This window comes from Styela clava, chromosome 10 (genome assembly GCF_964204865.1).
Source record: "Styela clava chromosome 10, kaStyClav1.hap1.2, whole genome shotgun sequence".
Lineage (NCBI taxonomy): Eukaryota > Metazoa > Chordata > Ascidiacea > Stolidobranchia > Styelidae > Styela > Styela clava.
Genome location: NC_135259.1, coordinates 3,776,698 through 3,804,188, shown reverse-complemented (window position 1 = coordinate 3,804,188; position 27,491 = coordinate 3,776,698). Strand labels below are relative to the sequence as shown.

At 34.0% G+C, this 27,491-nt stretch overlaps 1 protein-coding gene across 1 annotated transcript; it reads left to right on the top strand.

Annotated features, from left to right (window-relative positions):
* The first annotated feature begins 86 nt into the window (after positions 1–86).
* LOC120338108 (inter-alpha-trypsin inhibitor heavy chain H3-like) lies at positions 87–27,402 on the top strand. The gene is made up of 29 exons (XM_039406044.2): positions 87–676; positions 827–959; positions 1,414–1,544; positions 2,244–2,376; positions 2,515–2,600; positions 3,237–3,436; positions 3,760–3,881; positions 3,964–4,068; positions 4,805–4,898; positions 5,525–5,828; positions 6,035–6,246; positions 6,419–6,569; positions 6,785–6,932; positions 7,018–7,157; positions 17,630–17,803; positions 17,875–18,018; positions 18,932–19,079; positions 19,650–19,842; positions 19,922–20,039; positions 20,310–20,436; positions 20,917–20,988; positions 21,061–21,303; positions 21,548–21,675; positions 21,959–22,049; positions 22,257–22,487; positions 22,909–23,052; positions 23,629–23,799; positions 25,071–25,267; positions 26,954–27,402. Exons 1-29 carry the CDS (start codon positions 129–131, stop codon positions 27,132–27,134), a joined length of 4,869 nt encoding a protein of 1,622 aa, XP_039261978.2. The 5' UTR covers positions 87–128; the 3' UTR covers positions 27,135–27,402.
* The last annotated feature ends 89 nt before the right edge of the window (positions 27,403–27,491 follow it).

Here is a 27,491-nt window from a genome sequence, read left to right as displayed (position 1 = left end):
TTCTAATCATATTTTAATGTATTTCAACTTCATTATATTTTCTAGTTTATCTTGGTACAGACTATAGTATTAAATTGTTTGGAGATTTGGAGTTTGAAACAAATTTTTGAGTACATGAATACGTCAAAATGTTGCGAATTGTATGTTTCGTCTTAGTCTGTGGTCTCGTCCAAAAGACGAGTGGTGACAGTATAATTAATAGTCACTCTTTGTCGTCCGATTGCACCCCGTTTCGCAAAATCTTAGAGCTCGCATTTGTGGAATACGCAGCAATATATTTTGCTGATAATCCTCGTGGTACACAAGCACCAATTGTTCCAGAAGCACTTGATCCGCCCACTGCTCAAAATTTGTTTATCACATATTACGGAGAAGACGCCTCATCATCTGGGTTCAAAGATACAATAACAAGAATATTGTATTCCGACCCAGGAAATGGTGAGAAAAAAACTCTGCATAACGAAGCTGCTATCCTGGAATCTGACAGGGTCGTGTTACGTGACCTCGTCTACACGTATGCCAAAGCTGGAAGTTATAATATTGCTCGAGAAAAATTTGCAGTTCTTTTGTACAACGGTGCGGATGAGTTTTCTGGAGAAAAATGGAAGAAATACCGATGTATTGAGGATGATAATTTAAGTCAGTTAGAAGCAGTTATTTACAATGAACTTGCAAGGTGAGTCTAATTCTAATATCGAACATTTTCTATATAAGTTACTAATTTATCATCAATTTCAAAGTTAATATTTTAAGTCAAATTTTGATATTTAAAATCACTTTTTTATTATTCTAATTCAAATAGAAGTTTTGATTACATTATTTTTAGAATTCGAAACGAAATCGGCGAATTTCAATTCGGCCAATTTCTTGGTCTTGGTTCTGGAACAACTCTCGCGTTTGCTATTGATGATACTGGAAGTATGAGTGGTGAAATTCAAGCCGCTAAGCAACGAGCCGTTGTAAGTCATAAACTACTTACTAGTTTTTGTTTCATTATTGCAAGATACAAAAATGGCTCTGAAGTTAATCTTGATAGAAACTCATATAAATATGTTGCAGAATTAAATGTTATAATTGAAGCAGCTTATCGCTGATGTTCACCCTTTATCATTTTATCAAAATAGAAAAATGTTGCATTTTTATTTGATGCTTTTATGAAATGTACGTGAATGGAATTTTATTCTGTTATTGGATGAAGACCTCAAACTTACTAACACAATGGCATTATAAAGATCTACTACACTAATCGTTCGCAGTTGATTCGTTTAATATTAAGTATGTTTTTAACCGACCCAAACCAACCTTGCTTATTTTTATTGCATAATTCCGTCCACCCACTAACGCAATATATACACCGAATGATTGTTTTTCATTTATAGTACTTTGTATTTTGAAGCTCTAACGTTTTTTCAGAATATTATTGACGAACGACAAGGATCTCTTGATCAGCCACAAAATTTTGTTCTTGTTCCTTTCAACGATCCTACTGTTGGCCCTTTGACCGTCACACATGATCCAGATGCTTTTAAGCGGGCTATTAACAAGTAATATACATATATGTTATATCAGACAAATGAAATTTATTTAAAAGATCTGAAGAGTTGCACTGACGTGGTTTCTAACAAATTGTTATAGTTTAAATTTTGAATTTCTGCTGAAGTATTTGCTAAATGCATTTCCACAAATGCATTTCGTGAAAATTATAATAATAATATGCAGTGACTATCATGAACTTGATAAAAAAATAAAATTATCAGCGATAATAGCTATAAAATACTACATAAAAAAAAAAAATAATCCCCAGGTTTATGGACACGAAATTTCAATATACAGTGATTACACTGAAACTCATTGTATGATCATCCAATAACAATATATCAAAATAGTGAATCAAACCCCACCGCTGCAGCAATTCACATCGGTACCGATAACAACGCAGCTGAGCATTGAGTAATATCACGTGATGTTGTAAATGTTTGTATGAGTAGTAAAATTTTGGTTGAGATATCGAGTCGCATGACTCTCAAAAACAAATTAAACAAAAGGAGTAATAAATAGCCATGTAGCGGTATCAACCATAAACTTTGAAAACAATTGGTTTATTAGTTTAGAACAAGAGCGATTTATTCCCACAACAACAAGAAACGCAACAACAACACAGCAACAGCAATTTAGTAAAATCGCTGTGTTGACTTCGTTTATGATTATCTTGTACAAACAACATGTTTCTATTTATTTATTAGATTATACGCACATGGAGGTGGAGATGCACCTGAACTAAGTATGAGAGGAATTCAGTTAGCTGTTGAAAATAGTAATGCAGGTTCAACTATTTTTGTTATCACTGATATTGATGCAAAAGACGTGGAATTGCAAGTTAGTAAATTACGTCATATTTTTTTGCTATCTTTGTATTTGACTTGTATCGTAACGTCTTATTTCACTAAAACAATATTTTGTCTGTCAATTTTTTTAAACTTCATATCTAACAACTACAATGTTTGCTAATTTTAGGATAATGTGATTGCACAAGCAAAACAAAAGGACATAAAAGTCACATTCCTTTTAACGAACCGAGTGTCAACGACAGTATGCGCCAGGTAAGATAGATTGAAGAATTTTATTTCAGCAAATTGTCTATAAGAGACGCAACTAAGTCGACTAAGTAGTGCTTTTCAGTTGGTGTCAATGGGAAATAAATTTAAAGTTATCATGTATTTTCACATGAGCACTCACAGCACAAAACTGCATGAAATTTTGGACTTTTGTACAGTACATATAGTAACGTAATAACAACGTAATAATGATAATCGTGCAGAATTTGATGAAATGATTTTTGTTTTTTTTCGTTCGAAATTATTCAATTATCCATTACACAAAATGAAAATATTCCCCGTGCATTTTACAACATGTAATTAACTCTACAATTGCCCCTCGAGGCTGAAATTTTTTGTGGAAGCATTATTATAGCATCAAAATTTCTTTATAAATTTTAAAACCTTTAAAAAAAACGCGCATATTTATGTTCTATATGTTTTATCGCAATGTCTTATGTTTTTACCTAAAGGTTCATATTGGCATTTTGTTATAAAAGTGCGGAACTTATGCATTGGAAGTAGATTATATATATACGCATTGACAATACCTATATCAGATACAACAATATGCAAACGGGTTAGATATCCAATTGCCGCTTCATATAATACTTAACTACGAATTTAATTTATCACTTGAAGGCGTACGCGTGGATATGAAAGTCGCGTTTGTGGAAACTCCTCGGCACTTAAACTCGGCTATAAACTTTATGAACATATTGCTAAAAGTACTGGAGGTAGAATATTAGTCGTGTCCAAAAGCAATATTTTCAAAGCCACTGAAGTGATCGAAAGCACGCTGAAGCAAGGATTGGAGGCTCTTTTGATAAAAAAATTTAAAAGTAAGTCAGTTCCTATACTTCTAGTTATTAGAAGTTTTTGATAAATAAGAAATAAAGAAAGATAAATAAAGAAAACTCTTGATCTGTTACATTAAATAATTTACGCAAAATACAAAAGTAATAAAGTTGGCGCGTTTTTATTAGATTTTCATGTAACTAAAACCCTAAATCGACTGAAGTATATATCGAATGCTTTTCGCATAAATACCTGAATTTAAACATTTCTAAACTCAAATAATTTTAATATATCAGGCTCAATATTAAAATTAAACTAATGCTTGAAAAAAAAACCGTAAATAACATACAGAATTATAAATTTTTAGAAGGAACTACGGATGCCAGATTTTATGTAGATAGTACCTTGAAAGAGATATATGTTGAATCGGAAGGTGATTGTAAAACTCTTACTATTCTCAAACCGAATGGTACAAAAGTAAAACTGGAGGTAAATAAATGAAACTATGGTTTGTGAGAATTGTTTGTTACAATTCCATGGTGATTATAATGCTTTAACCTAATATTTCCAGGGTGAGGTTATGGTAGATAAACTGAGAGTACATCGCGCAGCCGTGAATGATTCTTTTGGACAATATAAGTTAAATGTACGTGCAGAATCAGAATGCAGCATCAAGGTAAAACACATTCCATATAAACGTATACAATTTTAAAGTGCTATACAATACATGATGTAGTCCGCCTAATATTTACAGAAAATTTGTACTCTGTGTTAATACAAGTTGTTTGTCAGCTCATAATAATGTTTCAAAATGAGGTACCAAAAATGAATCACGAAATAGAAAGTATGTGTCAAATCCTGAATGTTAAAACATGAAATATTGAAATCAGCGTAACAATTTGATATCAATGTTTTGATGTAGTTTCAATTTTTGAAATCATCTCAATGCCTATAGGGCAATACTGTTACATGTTTGGACGTATGATTAATACGATGATTTATATTCGTAAAAAATTTAATCAAACATGCCTATATATAAAATGTGCTTAGGACGTGATGGAGTTCCTCTGCCAATAAGAAACTGGTGGATCACACATCCATTATCGTTGAATGACATCATAAAAGTTGTTTTCAGTTTCATGTCATGGACAATGACATAACGATGGTATAGCGTTATTAAATCGACACTGCCAGAATCAATATATTGTACAATTTGGTCATTTTTGTTTCATGGAAGCAAACTCTAATCAATTTTCAAGTAACCAAATCGACAGTGGTGACTACTTGTAAATCGAAGAGCCAAAAGTCCACGTATTTCATACCAAATCAGTTATAAATTATTCACGTGCATATTTTGGAATAGTCGTTTCGGAATGAAATTTCAGTTTTTTCAAACTCAAATATTATTTTAGATTTCTGCTAAGAGTACAAAAGGATTTGTTAAAACATTGGGAAGAAAAATAACTGATGCAAAAACAAGGAAAACGAGAATAGAGAGGTTTGAAGGTAGCAGGGCTTTCATTTTTAAATAAATTTTGAACATAATTTAACAAACTGCGATTACTGCATTTTCACAGCAGCCCAAATTTTCACCTTGTGCAATATACTGCATATGTCAGTAAAATGTCGATTCGGTACATTCAGCAGTACACGCAGTCCTGCCACTGACTAGTATTGACATTCACAGTTGAACATGAATCGACAATCATCAGTGATAAAATAAACTTACTTGAATGTCATTTCTATGGAATTTTGCATATATTTTCTGCGTCACGTTCCTTATTGTTGATTTCTATCAAGACACAACAATGTTGGATCAAATCCTCTAGTAGGCTCATCGAGAAAAATGGATTATTTAAATAAACCATTACGGAAATGTGTGGACTACGTATTTCCTATTACACGTTCCTGTAGTTTTGGACCTGTAATCTATACCAATTTATTCAAATATCATTTTATTTTTGACGAATTATTTGAATTATTGTTGTAACCTAAAATATCATCCTGATAAACAATAGAGTGGAAGACGAGACATGGATTCGATGATTATTTCAAGTTGAACATGTTGATTTGTATTCATTTCAGATAAACTTCATCATTTTACTGGAATCGATCTAAATTTTTGTTATCAGGTCAAGCTCTTACGACAGACAAAGTTGTAGTTTTTATTGATGAATTTGGCAAACAAGCTGGAGATATTACTAAGAAGGTCGAATTCATATCAAGTGATTCCGATGAAAGCTATAAATTCACTATAGAAGACAAATCACTTGACAACTATGCAATCACACTTGGTGAACATGCAATGAATTCACTGATGGTAGTGCTGACAGGAGTCGACAATAGGGGATACAGGTTTCAGAGAGTCTCACAAGCTGAAATTGAATATGTTTCTGTTGATATTGACTGCTCAGCGTTCAGTGATATAATTTTCAGGTATATAAGACTTGGTTTTTATGTATATTTGTATCTTTTTTTTCATCTCTAACAATAGTTTAACTTTACTTCTAATACCAGAAATATTTACGCGTTATTTATATTCATGCAAAGTCAATATTTAAAATAATTTCTATGAATAATATCCAGTTTGTGGTTATTACATATATTTGGCCCTTTAAACCTAACCGTCTTTGTGGATTTAGAGCAGGGGATAACGCAACTGTCAACGTCACAGTACGAAACAATGGAGAAATTAAAGAATTGTCAATGGAAGCTAATGATGATAAAGGATACGTTCGTAATGAAGAAGCGAGAAAAATTGAAATAAAGAAAGGAAAAATGGGAACATTCTCAATTTCCGTTTCTGCTGGAAAAGGGGAACAGACAGGAATTGTCAGCACAGTTACGATTACTGGTAATTAATCTAATGAAATCATTCATTCTTCTAAAATTAACAAATACTGTTAAACTCGAAAATCTATTGCTCGTAAACCAGCTTTTAATAACAAATATTCATAGCGATGATAATGCAGCACCAACACTAATACTTTTATGACCAAGACTTTCTTTTTCTGTATTATCTACAGCGAGTCTAAAAGGTTCCAACAATCTGATATTTAAGCAATGCAGATTGATTGTAGGACAAAAAGAAACACCGGATATTGAATCATTTCATATTGTCAGCAACATAAACTCAAGATTCGTTGAAACTTCTGTCTCTAGCACCGTTTTTAACAAGTGAGCCCTTGATATCTAGAGTATTGGATCTCCAATTCAAAAACCAATTCTGAGTGAAGGTATTCGTTCATGAGTTATCCACAATAGAATAATTATAAAAATTTAATAGGGCGTCGTCTAAGAATGACAATGTGAACACCATGAATTCTAATTATAGAAATAAATTGGATTTGATGATATGAACAGACTGCAAATTAAAACGTGTTTTTATTTAGTGCATCGGTTGGAAGGACAGCAGAGTTCAATGTTATTATGCCATTGGACTCTTTCATCACAGAGTTTTCTATGACCATAGGCAACGAAACATACCCTGGCGAAATTAAGGAGAAAGAGCAAGCAAAAAAGTTATTTGAAGCGGCCAGAGTAAGCTTTTTGTGGCAACTTTTGGCCAGATGCAGATTCGCTAAGTCGATTTTGAAATAAGCTAAAACAAAGCTTTTATTTTTAGGCTAGAGGGATAACTGCCGGACACGTCGCTGCTCGCGAGGAATCAACAACTGTATTCAAGACTTCAGTAAATCTAGAAGCAAACAAGAGAGTTTTGTTCAATTTGAAGTATCAACAATTGCTCAGACGCTCGCGAGGACAGTAAGTAGTATTAGGTATATATTCATATCACTATTAAATATCGATGAATATGCAAGAATGCTCAGCAGTGTAACACCAATATATATATATTCGAGTATTACGCTCCAGAGTAACAGACGGTTTAAGCGATTTCGACCGAAACGACAGGGTGTTTGATACGAATCGCGGAATAGAATCTCATGTAGTCTGGTTAGACATGTTGAACGCTGAGAGAAAAATGCTTTAAAAATGATGTCAATTAGTCAAAACAGGGATAATTTAGTTCAGTGTTTCATAAACTGGGTTCGGTGTAGCTGTTCCAGTGGTTCGACGAAGGTCCTGTGAACCATTCTTATAACATAAAATCTTCCTATCACCCAGACTACTAATTATTTGAAAATAACATATAGGTATTGCAAATATACACCCATTTTTAAACAACTCACAAAATTGCTTAGCTGTGTGATGCTTCGTTTTCGTTTGCAACAAAATGGTTTGCTCATTGCTACAATCAGCGAGAATATAAAATCTTCAGTGTTGGTATTACCATTAAATCGTAAAGAATCGAAAGAATAATGCTAAGGGATTACCAAAATGTTGTCATTCCGGACGATAACACTACTCGTTGGTTTTTGTTTCAAATAGAACCAGGAGCGAGGCATGCGTGAATGAACTTGCGAATCGGATTATTACGACACAAATGCGCTTTGTTGCGATTTCGGCTAAATATAAAATAACGTTTTACCTACTTAACTGCTTGCTACTGTAGACTAGCCTATTTATTTTTTATCTGTTACCGGATTTAGGTCCATTCCGATACAAACGTGAGTAATTAGAATTTATTAGAAATACAAAAACTTACTTGTACTGCGCTTTGGGTCCACCATCATGCACAAAATAACATATTTTCTGTTAAGTCGATTGCGCTCTCAATTTCGATGTTGTTAGAACGAGCCGTCATCCGAATATCAAATTTACAATTTTTAGGACAAAATGTTTGTCTCGACAAAACAATTTTTTTTGATTCAAAGTAAAACCAGCTACTATGTTGTATGCACTGCACCGCAGATATGTTGATTAATATACTGCCTTTCAACGTAAGAGGTTCGAAGTTTACTTGTTACTTATCTATCTCGATCGGTAAGTATGTTGCTAGGTATTTATTTGTCTGTTAGACACTATCGTATGTTACGCGATATCTCACGAAAGCGAGATCGAATCTGCTCCAAATTAGCATGTGCATTGCCATTCATCATATCTCGGACCAGAAGCATGTTACGCGATGTCGCTATTGAGTCAGAGCGAAGGATACACGCCGCTAGATCGATAAGTCGGCGGTCTCCGATCGCTGTCCGGTTTACGTTTATTCAATCCATATAATGCTGTCGATTGCTGACAATATACCACCAAATCCTTACCAAAGTCGATGCAAATACCTATGCAAACATTTTATCTACTCTGTATAGTACGTCATGCAACTTACAAAACAATTAACTACCGTAAGTTGGCGCAAAGACGAACTTACAAACTAATTGTGCATCAAACCTCGTAATATATACGATTCGAACATATCACTGATGATTGTTGAACAAAACGACGGATACGATAATAATTGCAAATCATAATGACGCAATGACTAATTTTTCTTGGTTTCTTAATTGTAATTACATTCTAATATTTATCTTTACCGTCTGCTCGCAACAAAGTGTAGGCTATATTGCAGCAATAATTTTCTCCTTTGCAAATTAGGTGTGTCACTTACATGCAAATCAAAGAAATACCAACCATGGAAGAATTCCAACTATCTTTAGTCAAATAGATATTTTCCATATGTCGGTTCTTCATCTTTCTAATATCACATTTGACTGTGAAAGCAGTTCGCCGGGGTAAACGCATCAAAAGTGAGTGGTGAGGGGTAAAAGTATTATTATTAAAATGATTTGCTGTCGTAAAAAAAAAATATTTCACCTTTTCCATTAATTTCCGACAAGCATTTTCCTAATGTTTGATGTTTTTCGGGGTCTAATCCTCTGAGAGAGTTAGGGGTCCAAAAATCCATAGCGTACACAGGGCAAACACTAAGATTACTTCATATTTAACATTTCCTACTTAACATATATATAAATCTTTGCTAAACTTGATTTAATGTTATCGTCACACCCCAACACAAGGACCGATGTAATTCAAGCTGCATTCCATTATTCGTGTTATTGTACACGTCAGTGAACAAAACATAACGATCGTTCCAATATTATGTTGTTGTTTTTGTTTTTCTTCTCCTTCGTCATAATAAAATCGCTTATTTCTTCGAATACTGGACAAATTGCTTTGAAATTTTCAGTGGGAAAAGATTGATTTTTTTGCCAGAAGGCTAATTACTTTTAATTATTTCAAAAAAAATTTATGTGGACTCCAAGAGATTCGTTTTCCAGCTGCATATTTGGTCAAGAATGTCATGAGAATCCCAGAGAATGGGATGGAATGGGACAGCACACATTTTGTCTCATGAACAAGCCTGAGTATTCACTTGGGCCCTAGTTGAACACCGGATTTGCTCAGCATTAGTATTGCTCTGTATTCTGTCCCGTAAGTTGTATAAAAATAGCAAAAGCTGTGTGAAATATCGTTGCCCTGAGGCACGCGGGGAAACATGAAAGAAAAAAATTAAGAAAAGAGTAGTAATAATTAGCATTCTAGTAATTTGAGGCTTAATATCCGCCCGTTAATACCCGATCCGTGATTATCCGCCCTAAAACTAAAGCGATTCACGTCGGTACTGATGTGAACCCCAATAACAATAATTGTCCACAGCGATCCATGTGCCCACTCAGGTCTGATAAGCAACTTGGTTAAAAAGCAGTTTCTAGTCTGAAATTTCTTATAAGTAAGTAGAGGTTCTTTGCATGCACATACCCCTAACTCTACCTCAACGATGTGTGTATTCTGGCCCCCCAAAATACCGATTCTTAACATGTTTATTGTAGTTATTGGCTTATGTCGTTTTTATAGCGGGCGAGAAAAACAACACATGAATATCCTCAGCAGGAACAATGTAAGTTGGATAGTTTCAATAATATCCTATTCTACAGCTTTCGGAACGCCTGATCTTTTAGGTTACACATGCTCAGCGCCTGGTACTGAACTATAAGAGTAATATTAAAAATACACCAACATAAATTAGTATAGTTTATAATAATCAGATCATATATTGATAGCATTAGCAAGATTTGTAATATTTCAATTCTAAGAATTTTAAGTAATTTTTTTATTTAGAAGATTAAATTTTAGTGACATGTAGTATCTTTGAAATGAAATTTTGAATAAAACTAGCTGTAATTTTTAATTTCCCAGCAATGGAATGTAACATAGAAAATTATCTAGACAAAGTATGATAAAGTTGAGAATGAAAAAATGTAGTTTGAGGTATAGATACAGTCTAGATTAAGGCAGGTACCAAAAATTTCATCTAGCTGCAAGAGAAAAACAAACTTTAGAAAATGCATAAAGTTTGAAAACCATGGTAAAAATTGTTGTTTATATAGGCAGAAGTTCTGAGAGATCATAAGGGAAATATTTATGGGATACAAAAAATGCACCTTTATATGGAACTACTCTCATATGCCTATCAAGTTCTTTGATCTTTACAAGGTCACGGTCATCAATGAGGAAGTCAAATATTTCTAAGTTTTCTTGAATTCTTTTTGGATTTTCACTTTTAGGAATGACAGACGTTCCTCTGTCTGCTAAGTATCGAAGTATAACTTGTCCAACGGATTTTTTGTATTTTTCCGCCAACTGTTTCAAGACGGGATCATCGAAAAGCTTTATTCCTGATTTTACGACCCATGGCCTACTAGGAGATGCGAATGGACTAAATGATGTAACAGCAATTCCCTTTGACTTGCAAAAATTCAGCAATTTTTTCTGATCCAAATAAGGATGAAATTCTATTTGATGTATTGCTGGAATGACTTGTGCATAATCCAGCAGACGACTTAGCTGGAGGAGGTTAAAATTTGAAATCCCGATTGCTTTAACTTCACCAGATTTATAAATCTCTTCAAAAACTTTCCACGTATCAACATAATCTATTGACTCATCGAATGACGATGACAAATCTCGTTTAGGATCCTTTCCATCGTATGTCAATCCAAAGGGCCAATGTATCAAAAACAAATCCAAATAATCAAGCTTAAGCTTGCGAAGACTTAGAGCTAAACCTTCTTTAACGTGTTCAGGTGATTGGAACGTAGACCAGAGTTTGCTTGTTATAAACAAATCGCTTCTTTTTACGTACCCGTTGCTGATGACGTCATTTATCGCATCGCCAACGATATCTTCGTTGTCATTTATTGCACCACAATCTATGTGTCGATACCCCACGCTGACTGCATATTTTACAGTATTTTTCAGATCTTGGGATTTAGTGAGCGAAGTCCCTAGACCTATGACAGGCATTTGACTGCCATTATTCAATGTAATGAATTTTGGCATCATCTAAAATAAAGTTTGTCTAAATAAGTATCATTTAGGGCTTTATGCAAAAAGAGATAAATTTCTATCTATCGGAACATGCTCTATTTGTAACCGATTTTATTTACCTTGATCTAACTGAACGACAAGTGCCCAAAATGCATGAGAGGTAATACGTAATTTTTTTTTTTTTAATGCCTATATTCTGTGGTGGCTATCGCTTTTTGCCCAAACGACTTTTTGGAATTTTAAAAATTTTACTAAATAAAATGTTAGGAAACGTGATCAATTATAATATTTGAACGGCTAATAATATATATATATATATACAGGCAATTTCTCTTCACAACACATTATCCCGCAGGCGTTGTGCTTAGATTTAAAAAAAAATTTGGTGTTTTGTGAATTGAAATTCGAAAATATTTATGAAACTTTTCATTGCCGATAAAAACAATAAAAAAAGTTTTTTTCCAGCGATTTGTATTTTTTCTCCTGACTTTGCCCTAATAATTTATCTAATCACAATAAAACCGACTGAATCTTTTATGCGACTAAATCTTATTTGATGTAACTGCAAATCATACTAATGAAGATATATACTGGCCAAATCTTAACCTGAAATTTAAGAGTACAGTATTATTGATAGAATATTTTGAAGCTGTTCGCGTATTATCCTTCACTTATACGACTTCAGCCTGTAACTGGACATCGACAAACTGTCACTACTTACCGATATTCGTTATTTACACAATGTTGCTTTCCACGATGCCGGGCATCGATTACAGATTGTGCTATTAGAAAAGTAAACATATTTAAACAAATAAACGTCCGCAATGAGTTAAGCATGACCAGCATAGCGATTGACTTGATTCTGTCCTGGTTAGCTTGTATTTTTTTTTTTTATAATTCCGCTCGAGATTTTTCATTCAGACCTGGTTCAATATGATATCGCATATGTTGCCCTTTAGAGTCAAAAAACGAACCTCTCTGAAACAATGTTCATTGCACAGACGTTTAGCTGTTACGTAAACTTCTAGACCCGCATTGACACAAAATGCCCATACCCAGTATGCCCATGGAATACTTTTTTACGTCTTGCACGCTTGTATACGGAAAAATTATTTTGTCGTATAATTGAAACTTATGCAGCTTTTTTGTTAGATATTCTCTTGCTAGCATTCATTATGCGATGACAAATATTTTTTCACTTCATTCGCCGTCCTTGGATATGTTTTTCTGGTTCAACTCTGATTGAATGAGACTACCAAGCTTGGTTTTTATACAAGTCAATTCAAAATAAGAAATCGATTAGAAGTGAAAAAAGTTTTACTTAATTTTTATAATAGAACCCTCGGAAAAAAAAAGTTTCATTAAAAAAAATGCGATTATTATTTTCTGGGTAATGCAAAATAACATATAGAATTGCAATAAGTATAATCACATTGTGAATGAGTGACAATGTACTTATTAATGGTTAGAACATCGACAGAGTCTTGATAGTTGAGTGCAGGGGAAAACCAATAAATTATTACAGATACCAATGAAAAAAAAAATATATTTTTGCAAGATTGCTTACTTTATACGCATAAAAGTGTTTTGCTTCAGTTGTATTGTATCTTTAACTGAAAGGCTGATTTTTATTTTAGTTAAAATATACAATTGTTATAAATGTCGGTGTATAATGTAGATGTAGTCCGCTGTATTTTAAGCCTCGGCGAAGATGCTTGATAACTCAATGTATATTCTTGTCTTCGCGAATCCTGTTTGTAAATTCTAAGACTCTTGCAAGCACAGGGTCAGGGTTAACAATACAATTCCCTTCCTGCCATAAAAATGTCACCAACTTGTACAGTTGACAGTATATTATGCTGGTACGCCGTGTGTGCTCTTTACATTCAGTCCACCTTAACCTTATGCACACAGTCTAACGTTACCTCGTATTGTCAACACCGCCAAACTATTTTGCAATATAATCACCATGGTTACATAGACTGTGGCGCTTGGAGTCTACCTTCTTTTGATTGAAATGGCGACTGCTTGGTTTCACCAGGTCGCCTTGACGTGCCTATTGCTCTTTCGTTTTACTTATTAAATAACATATTTTTGTTGGACTTTATTGTATTTATCACGTATTTTTAGACTTTCTCAACGGTGTCGCCGCTCGATAAACAGCTTTGGTTTTCGGCGTCTCCCTTCACCATGAAACGCGATTTTTTTTTATATATTTCTTTTAAATTGTGTATGTAGAATTCGTAATTTTCAGCATGGTGAAAAAATAAATTAATGATTACTGACTGACTGAATTAGATTAGCTTTAAAAAATCAAAAATTTCCAGAAAGTGCATATTGTTTGAAAATTTGAAGAAAAAAAAAACATTTGCTGTCTATTGCGGCAAGAGTTCCGCGGGATCATACGGAAAATATTTATGAGATTCGAAAAATGAATTTTTGTAGGGCATTATCCTTAAATGCCGATCGAGTTCTTTGATCCTGACAATGTCAGGGTCTTCAAGAGAAAAGTCAAATATTTCCAAATTGTCCTGAATTCTTTTTGGATTTTCACTTTTAGGAATGACTGACGTGCCTCTGTCTACTAAGTACCGAATTATGACTTGTCCAACTGATTTTTTATATTTTTCCGACAACTCTTTCAAGACGGGATCATCGAAAACGTTTATTCCTGCTTTTATGACCCATGGTCTACCAGGAGATGCAAAAGGACTGTATGATGTGACAACTATTCCTTTGGACTTGCAAAAGTTCAGCAATTTTTCTTGATCCAAATAAGGATGAAATTCTATCTGATGTATTGCAGGAATGACATGTGCATGTTCTAGCAGACGACTGAGTTGGTCGAGGTTAAAATTTGATATCCCGATTGCTTTAACTTCACCGGATTTATAAATTTCTTCAAAAACCTTCCACGTATCAACATAATCTATTGACTCATCGAATGGCGATGACAAGTCTCGTTTAATATCGTTTCCATCGTATTTAAATCCGAAAGGCCAATGTATCAAAAACAAATCCAAATAATCCAGCTTTAGCTTGCGAAGACTTAGAGCTAAGCCTTCTCTAACATGTCCAGGTGATTGGAATGTAGGCCAGAGTTTGCTTGTTATAAACAAATCACTTCTTTTTATGTCACCTTTGCCGATGACGTCATTTATCGCATCGCCAATGATATCTTCGTTGCCATATATTGCAGCACAATCTATATGTCGATACCCCACATTGATTGCATACTTTACAGTATTTCGTAGATCTTGGGCTTTGGAAAGCGAAGTCCCTAGACCAATTGTTGGCATTTTACTACCAGTATTCAGCGTAATGAATTTTGACATCATCTGAAATAAAGACTTTCAAGTAAGAATTGGTTATGGCTAAGTCCAAAAAGAGGACTACTATGACATCTTTTTTGAAAACGCCGGAGTTGTAACGGGTTGGACCTGTTCATCCATTACCGCATTTGGTTACATTCACTTTTTGCAATTCGAAAATATGGCAGAAATGGTAATGACCATTTTTTTATTAACGATTTAAAGGTTTCATACTTCATATATATTCTAAACATGTTGTGTTTGATATTAAGATGTTTATATATTTATTGATTCGTGAATTTGAATTCAAGCACACTTGTAAGACTTCATAGTTCATGAAACGCGTAATCATATGTTTTCATTAGGTCGCACTATTTGATACATATGCAACTTCGCACAATATTGACATTTCATTTACAGCTAGACTGCAACCACAGACACTTGCACTAATATCTGGTTAACGCGTTACCTTAACTGAAAGTTCATTTTTATCTGTAGATATTGACATAATACCATATTGGTACATTATCCTTATTCATCAAAGCTTTTAATTAAACGAGATCAGACGTAACATTTGCCACAAGCGCTGATTACTGACCAATTTCAAACCACGTTCCTGTGCTAGTGTTAGAGAAAGAAATCGGCTTTTGTGACTGCTTTCGTTTGCGATATGTATCTCTCATTAAAGCTCTGCCTCAATATTCTATTTGATACGAGACTTCATTTGATGCAACTTCAAACCGGATTAACTTTGCTAAATAGTTTTATTGGGAAACTTCCGCTTCCTTGGTGTTTTCGCTATCGCCTCTGAAAGCACTTTAAGAGTAATGCAAAACATTAGTATTCTGACAGCGTATTACGTCCTTCACCGGCTGCACTCGTCAGTTCCTGAACACCAGTCAGCTCCTATAACCTATTTTATACATTATTTGCACAAACCCAAAGCGCACGTCGCAAGCCACTACGTTCTCGCATGTATGTGAAGAATGTATTTGGTATAAACCAGACCGATGACAAAGCATAGGAAGTTAACCAAGCGTAACCAAAAGCCATTGACTAGATTCTGCGCTGATCGGGTTTCGTGCTTAATAAGTCAAGTAAGCTTGATCTTATCGGCTCAGGTCGGGTTTCATTAGAGACATGATGAACCTAATTCAGATTTGAATTTATCAAATGCGGATCCGCGAAAACACCCCAGATAATAATAAAAAACTCTTGGTGTTCAAGTATTAGCCTATTCTTATCGCACAGAAGTAACTGCCGATATTTGAACTTCTATACCTATTGAAACGAAATTCTGTATACAGTATATTAACCGTACACATTTACAAGTTGTGTGTTTCATAACAAATATGGAATATGCATGATCTATTCGCCGTTTCGCTCGAGCCCTAGCGGTCGCCCTACTGCAGCTATTCTATGACCTATTTTCGGGTCAATCATCTTAATATTCGTTTGAATAATAATAATAATAATAAGTTTATTTCGACTCCATAATCAGCAAAACAATAAAATGAATGCTAAAAATAAATAAATAAAAACTGATTATGAAATCAGGAGAGCGAACAAAACCTTAGATAAGGTTTAAAACGTACAGAATGTATATAAGATGGAAGGTTTTGCCAAGAAGATGTGGTACGTGTTCACTCACCTAAAATAATTGAAATATTTCACACACGCTCACACGCACCCACACACACAACCATATAGAAGTTATTAAGTAAAGGGAACATGAAAAATTACATACTGGTAGTTAATAAAAAAATAAATAAATAAAAATTACTTGCCACACCATATTAATAAATTTATCATGATTGCCACTGCCAAATTGATCAATTTTATAAATGGGAGTGAACAGTAAAGATAAACCTTTATAAAAAAATATATTGTCAAGCTGATTATAGATGGAGTCAAATGCCAAAATGCCCAACCAAAGTTGCCAGAATTGGGTGCATGAAGAGGTGGGCTAGACCACTTCATTGCCCAAACTAGAGCCTATTATTGCCAAATTGTAGTCCAGATTGCAATAAGTATTTAAATCTATCAGTAACTTTATAAGTATGAGTAATTATAATTAATTAAGGTAGAAAGACAGGGTATAGGAATATGTTGGTTGCTAAGGTTATAAGGTTTTTTTTTCATTCTTAGATATTGACTTCTGCAAGGATAAAGGAATTAGGAATAAAGGAATTAGTATTGTTATTTCACAGGATCATTTCTTCATTTAATTAGTGGGGCGTAATAGATTCAAGTTTATCGTGGATGAGACATCAGCCTGCGAATTTTGTTGTTGTAGACACCATTTATATTCAATAAACTAGCCATTGTATTGATCATCAGAGAACGACCTGAAAAACAGAAAACAAATCTGCGAGTAGAATATTCAAGGGTTACATATTTGGAAACAGCACTACCCTACACTTTTGTTTAGAATTAATTATTATTTCGAGTAGATATTGATTATTAGTTATCTATCTATAAAACGCTAGTTCAAAGACCAGAGTTGAAATATGGTTGGGACACAGGGTGAATTCCTCGCAAACGAGACTGTAGAATTTGCCCAATTTAAGGTCGAAGAACAGCATAATCCTGACTCCATTTATTATCGCCTGTTCAATTAATTCTAAGCATCAATGCTAACGATACCTGATATAAATTCTGAAAATTCATACATTCAAACCGCCTTGATTTGGTTTTTAGGTACCGTCACGAGATAATTGTGCAAACGAAACAACCAGTCGGGGAGTTGTTGATTGATGTTTATATATGTGAAACGAGACCTTTGGACAAAGTTAAGGTGCTCGGGTTTGACACAGAACAATCGGTTCTGCCTGGAATGATGACGATGCCCGGTGCAACTGTCGACCAGCAAAGGTTCATTTTATTTCTAAGTTTTTCAAACTGTCTCACACAACATATTTTTATTTACTAAATGCTTTATTCAGAACAACTGCGCACGTTTCCTTCAAGCCAACCCGCGAAGAACAACTGGAGCTTTCACCTCTCGGATTGAATGGAAAATTTATCGTTGAATATGATGTTGCCAGAAATCGCGACAAAGAAGTAAATGAAATTGTTGCGGATGACAGGTATAATGAAAAAGTTCACGGCAGACAGATTAAAATTACGGCGAGCCATATCAGGCCGGTAGGGTTTTTCAATCCTGATTGATAAAACCAAAAAAATTACGCTTTTAATTAATTCTATATTCATGGTTGATGTTGAGTGTGATTGGTTCATGTCTACCGTTTTGTAACGTCACATTTGTCTTTAGTTTTGCTTATTTTACTCATTAAAAATATTTAAGAGTGATCTTATACATTTTGATATTGTCATGCTACCCTGTTGCCGTGAGTTGACATTTATGGATTTAAAAAAAAAAACTAGATTACAATAAGTCGATACAAGTCAAGCCAATGTTTGCTTGTCAAGGTTAAATCGGCCCATAATCAGAAGTAACCATCCGTGGATTCTGGGAGCTTTCTACTTTACTAATAACAATACAATCAAGCTGAAACATTCGTGAGCAAATCATCGAGGTAAACTTGCAGATGAATACTATGCATACCGTGGTTGCTGGTTAGTTACCTGACATCCTAAAGCTGCCATAAAACATTCAAGTGATATTTGGATCGACGTGTCTTTGTTAAGAGGAGAATTACAACATGTTTCAGTTAGATTATGTTAAGCATTTATGTTCCTGAACGTTAACTATTTGACGTTAAACGTTGACTTCATGCTGTCATGGCCAGCCAGTGTGTGTTAAAAAAAATTGTTCTCTCCTGTTAAGACTAGATAAATAGACTAGATAAATACAGGGATATATACTTCTGAAATATGCGAAAAACGTCAAAAATTTGTAAACTGTAAAGATAGGTTGAATTACTTTTAATTCAACTAATAACTCTTATTTTCACAATTTTATGTACAAATGGAAATTTGTATAAACAATTGGCTCAAATATTCGAAGATGCAAATTAAATTTGTTTTATATATTTCTAGGCATTTCATACATTTCCTTTCCGCCGATATGGAAACGATAAGCAAACGAGTTGTATTTTTGCTGGATAATTCAGCGTCAATGTTTGGTCGGAAAATGAATCAAGTAAGGAAAGCAATGGATATCATTTTGAATGGACTGAGCGTTGAGGTATTATGTATTTTAAAATGAATTTTCTTGAGATATAAGCTCTGCAGATCACATTTTGTAAACAGTAGAAACTATTTACTTTCGAGCAACAAGGATATGATAGTCCAGTCTGTATGTAATGTTTTATGTAACCAACGTTTCCGGGTTTCGAGTACAAAATAAAAGGGGGCTTTGGTTTCGTTTTGTAACATGACTTTGTTTACAGAAATGTCATACCGTTACTCTGCGATTACTCGACATTATAAGTTTTATTACTCAAATAGAAAATATATTCAAGTTAAAAATCATGTACGATGAAAAATTCGTAAGAATAAACGACCTCTAAGTGTCGTTATTTGTGAAACAAACATTTCCGATTTATCTTCTGAATTAAATATATTAATAAAACGCTAGAAAACCGCTTTCTCCGCATATGTTCTTCCTATTCAGAGTATTTTTATTATATTATAGCTGATTAAAACTGATTAAAATGCATTTCCAAAATCGACTTTGAAACCATGTTGTCCCTTTTACATTCCATTTATTTCCTAACATTAGCGTTTCAAATTTATTTTTTGATTACGTGTTAAGGATCACTTTGCCATTATTATGTTCAACAACAATGTTACTCGATGGAATCCAGGCAATGGCATCATGGCATACGCTACGGATGAAAATAAAGCTTCGGCAATAGATTTTCTGAACAATATAAAGACAAACGGTAGCACGAATATTGAGACTGCAATCATATATGCTATCGATGTTTTGAAGAACTTTTCAGAAAGTTAGTTCTGGTTTAAACATGATTTTATTATATAAATTATTTTGTGAGAACAGAGTTTATTGATTTATTTTTTCAATAGCAACAGAAAAAAATCATCGCACTACATCCGACTTCATATTGCTCTTGACTGATGGAAGACCAACTGAAGGAGAGGTAGATTCAGAAAAGCTTGTCGGTTTGATAGATCTTGCGAATAAGTGAGTTTGCATTTTTCTCTACGCTCTCTTTCTTCATAAGTTTATAAGTGAATTCACTATTTCACGTAAAGATTGTGCTGTTTTTGGTTATATTTTCACTGCTTACTCAAGTGTCGAGAAGTGAGAAGGGAAAAATTATGAAAGGCGAAAACAGTCCACAATATTCTGGCAATCTCCGTTTTATTTATAACTTTGTTTATTCTGTTTGTTCTCCTTTTCCTAATCTTACAGATGTTGAAATTACAATAAAACTTATTCGATTATATATAGCGGATCATTCGGGGTTCACACAATTGGATTCGGCTCGCTTGTCGATGCTGACACATTGGCGAAAATTGCTTCTAGGAATAATGGATCTTCAGTACAAATATTCGAAGACATTGACGCCGATTCCCAAGTATGTAGATCAGATCTGATAAATTTTGAAAAATATAGTCAGAACAATTCAACATAAAATTGATGAATCACTTGTATTTGACACAATACTAGCAAGTTACACAAGATCGTCGCCAATTGAGATTATGAAAGACTATAATCTGTTGATATTTCTATATTATGTATCATTAACAATTGTAAAATTGACAGTTTTAAGGGGGTTAGAAGTTCAACTTCTCACTGTAATGCAGTGAGCACCATATTTTGCTAACTTTCATTTTCATCAATATGCCGTTGCCGATGTTGTCATTTTTTATTCGCCAAAAGTAAGTCTTTTTGCTAAGAATGATGATTGAACCTCCTGTAAAGCATCGTGGGATAATCTATATTATTCTTGCAATGTTTTTGATTTTGTTCCCCTAGTTATCTTACTCAAACTCCGTTAAAGAAATTGTCACATGTGTGAAATAAATTTGCATTTTATATATTCATACATATATAGATTTCTGACTATTTTGAGACATTTGCTCGCCCTATGCTTCATGAACTAGAGATAAAGTACGACGCTGATCAGGTGGGTGAACACACAATAAATTTTTCCGATTTTTGCTAAAACAGCTTTGAAATACCTTTATATCACTTCCAGGTTGAATCCGCATCCGAAACATTGTTTCCTGTGTTATATCATGGATCAGAGATAGTAGTCACTGGAAAATTGAAAGACGATGCGTTTAGGCCTCACTTGAAACGAAGGCGCAGACAAATATTTGCAGCGCAAATGTTCGATTTCACTGTTCGGGGAAAAGGAAAAGACGAGAAAGACTTTTTTCTTGATGTTGAAGTTCAGCCGACTGCCCCCAGCATCGAATGCATTGAAGAGTCTACTAAAGTAAGATGGAAGATCGATCTAAACTGCTCTTTTAATATATGATAAAACAATAGGTTTATATATGTGACTTGTTAATCAATCATGATTGTTTCACACGTTATATACATAATGCCGTTTGGTAGAATATATAAACATTATATTATTGAATGTTACAGTGCAATCGTTTTTACCTGATTCGACTCACATAGGATTGAAGTATGCGATGTACCTCTTTAAATCAACTGTCTTCTTTGTTTCGTTGTAGATAGAAAATTTCACAGAACGTTTAAGCGTATTTATGGAACTTCAACATATGTTAAAAAGAATATCGGCTGAGAACAATGATACTGTTAAAAAAACTCTTACACAGCAAACTCTAAACCAATCTCTCGAGTAAGTGAGAAACATTTTAATCTTAAAACTCTAAATTTCGGGTGAACCACATCTTATCGAATCTTAATTTTTTCAATTTGTACTCTGATATGCTCATAAAATTTAATAAATATTAACCTCATATTAAAACAAATTAGAGATTAATCATAACGTTGTAAAACTTTGTATGTATTTTTGCAAACGAAGAATATACTTGCCAACTAATATCTTGATAAAATCTTCTGAATTGTAGTTTTCTCACCTTTTTTAAATACCAATCATTTATTATTATTCCATGAATTAGATTCGGTTTTGTTACCCCTGGAATTACTTCAATGATTGTTTTGAAGCCCGAAGACAAGGAGAATCTACTACAAGATTTGGAAAACAAACAGGTCTGTGGGAATTTATATTAAACTAAAGGACGTTGAAATTATGAACCAACCGTTTATAATAAGATGGAAAGTTTTTTATGCTACCTGATGATGATAGTTTTACCGCTCATCCTTTTTACTTGGTCTTTGAATAAAAATTCTGCACCATTGCTCCTTTGTTTTGTTTATAAGAAGCCGTAGAAAATGGTACACTTTGTTTTTTTTTAGGAAGATGTCGAAGTTATTGAATCGACCGAAGAAGGCAGTGAGTTCAAAGAATTAGATTTACGTAGACCGGAAAGAGGAGCAATCGCAAGGCTTGGTGCTTTACCTAGAATAGTGGGCGATAGCGATTCAACAGATAGACCAACGTTTGGTTTTTTTGGCGATCCACATTTTGTTGTAACTCTGAGTGAGCAGCTAACTATCTGCTTCAATTGGCCTGGGCATGAGGGACAGGTAATTACGTCATACTTGTAAATTTTGATTAAATGGACAAAGTTGTAAATTTCATATTTGCGATAATGAGTTTTGAGATATTTCAATAAATTAATGTCTTAATACATATATATGTATATTCGCAATTGCTAGTATAGTTGTCCGTTAAATTAGTTAGATTGGACGCTTCATTGTGTAAACCATAAGTTCTTGCCTATAACATAGAAACCTAAAGCTATTCAATTGAAGAAGAGCTTTGTTAATTAATAAATAGATGGAGTACATTGGCCAAGATAATCTATTGATCGATTCCTACGTGACGCAGAAGTCATTGTGATCTTATGTAGTTTGAATGCAGGGGTGCCTTGGTCGAATTGCAGTCATGCCTGAAATTATTTTTTTTTTAATCGTGGCCTGATATAGTATTTATTATTTTTGACAGATTTTTAACCTAATTGATGACAACGAAAATGGAATTACTGTTAATGGCAAAATTAAGATTTTAAGAACTCCCGGAATAAAAAAAAAGAAAATATTTGTGGATGAAATTGGAATTGTTCTTTGGCATCGAAACATGACTATTCGTGTATGTTGAGTACTCACTTAACTAATTCAACACTATATTTAACACGAACTTTTACTGGTATTATTTTGTTGTTATTGTCGTTAGAATTATTTTTCTTGTTGTTTTAAAAAAATCGCATTTCTCTTCAATTACCCGACCAACTGCTCTAATATTTCCAGTGGTTAAAGAAAGTATTTGTCGACAGAAGGCTCTTTTTTTATATTTGTGTCATAAATTTCTGTGGGTTCTGTGGGATTCTTTTTTGGTGTGTGTGCGATGACGCTGTCAAAATAAAAACTTGCGCAACCTGTGGTGGTACAGCGTTCGCGATATGGTGGCCAGGCGAAGACAGCGGTACCGCTAGTCTACTGTTAAAGATCAGACATCGGTACTACTTCGCTTTGATCTTCGTGTTCATATATATATTTGAGCATTGCTCTCTTGTTTATCTATATAGTTGTTTTTGTAATATTGTACATTAATTGTGATAAACTGTTTCACATAAAGAATTTGTCATAAAGTTGCGATAAGTTTACTAGAATCTGTTATGGTGAATCGCATAAAATTAAAAATATTTATAACATGATATTATTTTAGATCACTTGCAAAAAGATCATTATTGTAAACAATATCCATGGAAACTCTACTAAAATTTCTCTAATCAACTCAAATAAAACACAAATCGAGAATATCAAAATCCTTGTCGATGCAAATGGTAAATTTAACGGTGACATGTTTTTGGAAATACAGCCCGGAGTAGTATTTAGGGTGAGTATAATAAAAAAAAGAACAATAAATTAGAAAAAAAATCAGAAATCTTTGCTGCAAAATTGTCCCGTGTGTTGGTGCTTTGTGCAAATTTTCTTCTTGGTAAATTACATAGCAGCGGAAGCGGATGTCAAATCGTATTCGATTGAAATAGGCCCAAAATATTGTAAACAGCTCACTGTCATTCTATATGAAACGGTACTCCCGTAGTATGTGTACTAGGTTAGGGGTAGACCACAATTTTATTCCAATTTTAGTTCTACTACGAGTTCGAGGACTGTTTGTGTTAGCCAAGTGAATATATCCCACGCCCATAGGTTTCAGTCCCTTTACACAACTTGATGTAAAATAGGCGAACAAAATTAGTTACCTCCATATTGGTACACATACTTCTGGAGCGCCTCTGAAATGGTAACACATATCCTACAATATGAATTATTATTCATGTTATATAAATGTTACTCAAAAGAATAGATAGATGTACCTCGTCCTTCGGGATATTCAACAGACTAAATACAATATTTTTGCATGCTGAATTATTCATTATGGTCCAAATAAATAGTACGCTGTTGCAGTGGGATCAATTTGAAACGGACGGTGTCATTTAAATCGAGTTGTTTTTTATAGTTTGTTGTCTGTTAATTTTCAGATAAATATTTTGAAACCTGTGTCTTTTTTCTTATTGAAACTTCTGCTCTTATTTATTACGTTGTTGTTCTCAAGTCTGAATATTTAGAAGCATTCTACCAGTTCCTCCTTATCAAACAAACTGTCGCCAATACGCAACGCTCATCAATAGTATTACCTAAAGTTTACCGTTTAATGTCAAGTCGCTCAAACTATCTCATTTTTCTTAGTCATTCGGTATTTAAAAATGATCCTTAAGCAGATGTGGGATTCAAATTTTCGTCAGCCGGTTCCATCACAAAATTCATATTTTTCAGTCGGTTCTTTAACAAAAAGTCATATTTTTTAGCAAATAAACTGATTATTTTTAATTAACATTTCAAAATAATGGTAAGAATCGTTATGTCAAAATTAGCATCGAAATAGAAAAAACACGTGAGCTACTTGATCTCCAAAATCGGTGTGTCAGACAAGATGCAAAAATCCATTGACAGTCCCAGTCATGCTAACCGGTTCGCTGATCTAATAAAATTCCGTGAGACGGGTATATAGAACCGGTGGGAACCGACTGAATCCCACCACTGCCCTTAAGTTAAAACTTGTTATGACAATGATTAAGTTGTACAAATTCATCATTTCTTTAGATCCACAAAATGATATCAAAGCATATCGATAAAGTAGCAAGTCACTTAGATTTTTCGATAATCGATCAGGAAGGAATATCTGAAAATGCATTTGGAGTTTTAGGTCAGTTTTCTGAACACAAGGACGGAAAGAAAAAAGATGATGCTTCGATTGATGTTTCAATTGGGAAAACTAACGAAGGCCTTTTGTGGTACAAGTAAGTGATTCGACCATTTTGCTATTCTCTCCTATTACTGTTTTCACATACCTGCCTATATTGTTTAGCACATTAACATCCTCTATCTTATTTCTACCACATTCTTGCAGCAAAAAGAATGTCGTTTAATGTGTTATTCTATTTTTAACAAGCTTTCTTTTATACAATTTGACTTGGTACTAACCTCAGCACTTAAATTGTAAAAGTATTGATTTAGGAGTTGCAAGCAATGTTGCGACATAGATGCCAGTAAATAACGATTGACATGCAACAATTCAAACCAAAATTGCTATATAAACAACAGGAAGAAGAAAATTCAGCAACAACATGAGAAATATTATATAATCTAGTGAAACAACCAAAACTACGTTTGGTGACAAAAACAAACGATTACAATTTCTCATATAGGCTACCCGTAAAAATGATTGAAGCTAAATTTAGAAATTTCGAATATCTGAAGCTAGCTTTTCGTCTATTACCTTTATTCTGTTAACGATTACCAACGCTCGTGGGAGACGCCCAAATGTAACAAAAAAAACATTTATACAAACCAGCAGGAACAATCCGTTCGCCTTTATAAATTTGTTAGTTCTGTAAAGATTCAGATTGATAATTGCAGGACCCATGACTCGCAATTATTACTTATCGATCTTAAGATCGGTAAGTATATTGATAGGTATTTGTCTGTATGTATGTCTGTCTGTCTGTGTGTCCAAATTTTGCATGTGCATTCATCATATCTCGGACCAGAAGCCTATTGATTTTGGATGAATTATGTCGTATAATTAGCGAGGTATTAATTAATTAGTGATGAAGAGATCTGGATTTTCATAAATCGAGAGATTTTCGAGACGCGCTGAATGTGTGTGTGCGTATCAGATGCGCAAGTTTTCACGCTAGTGAGTCAGAGCGAAGGATACACACCGCTAGATCGTATCTCGTGATTGATCTTTGAGCCTTGTCCATATCTCTCTTGTAACTTTGACGTCGTCGCGATGCGCAAGTTTCCTTCGAGAAAATTCCCACACTATTGAGTCAGAGCGAAGGATACACGCCGCGAGATCGTATCTCGTTACTTATAATTACTCCTTAAAGTTTAAGCAATGACCATATCCCTAAATCAGGTTCGGGGTTGCAGAATTCCTCACCAAAATATCGCTAGGCTGTGTTTGAATAGCCGTCGCAACCTGGGTTAGCGCCGTTGTATTTGACACAAACTATAGGATTGGTAAATACAGAAATAGGCTATTGGCTGGAAACTAATCGAAACAATCCAGTTCGGATTTGCAGAATTCTTCATAAAAGTATTTCCTCGAGTAGTATTTCGACGACATGGGGAGTTGGCTATTGTTTCCTACATTTCTGATATTGGCTGAAAACTAATCAAAACAATCCAGTTCGGGTTTGCAGAATTTTTCGAATCGAAACCGCAGTTTCTGTTTTGGGGGATCCCCTAACTTTCGATCGATAAGTCTTCGGTCTCTGACCGATATTCTCGTTTATAACATCATATGATTTGCCAAACCGCTGCCCTTTCTAATCTTCCCATTATTTCCCTTTGAGCTTTCGTTTTTTCTACATATTGTTACATCTTCGACTAAACTATTGGTGTTGCAATTTAGCAACCTCACATATGTTTGTTTTGAGCATAGTTTGTATTTATCACGTATCTATTTTTACTGTAAGACGCAAACCAATCCCCGTCAAGTTGAAGACAATGTATGATTACGGACATGGCAAAGATGTGGAATGTTGGTTCCTGCATCATGTTAACGACGTGATGGATAAAGGAAGATACAGATATCTTTTAAAGGGGCTATTTGATAGACCTGACATACCACAGATCTCGCCCCGCTATCGCTCATAAAGTTATTATGCAGTTTAGAGAAACAGTATGGACATAATGGATTTGATTTTGTATATTATAGATTTATAGAACGACGAATTGATATTAAAAGTAAACGACACATTGATTGCTTATTGTTTTTGCCTTATTGTAATAGTGATATAATAAACTATCATGAATGAGCAAAATATGTTATCATTTTTGTGTTATTTGAGCACAGAAAACATAATAGCGCCTGCCGTCCCAAACGATGCAATTGGTTTTGTTTTGAAATTTTTTCTTTATCACTACTGAAATTAGAGTGACAAACAAATAGCACGATGCTTGAAGGTAGACTTTAGCCATGTCGGACACGTGTGAACTCTCCAATTTTTGTGT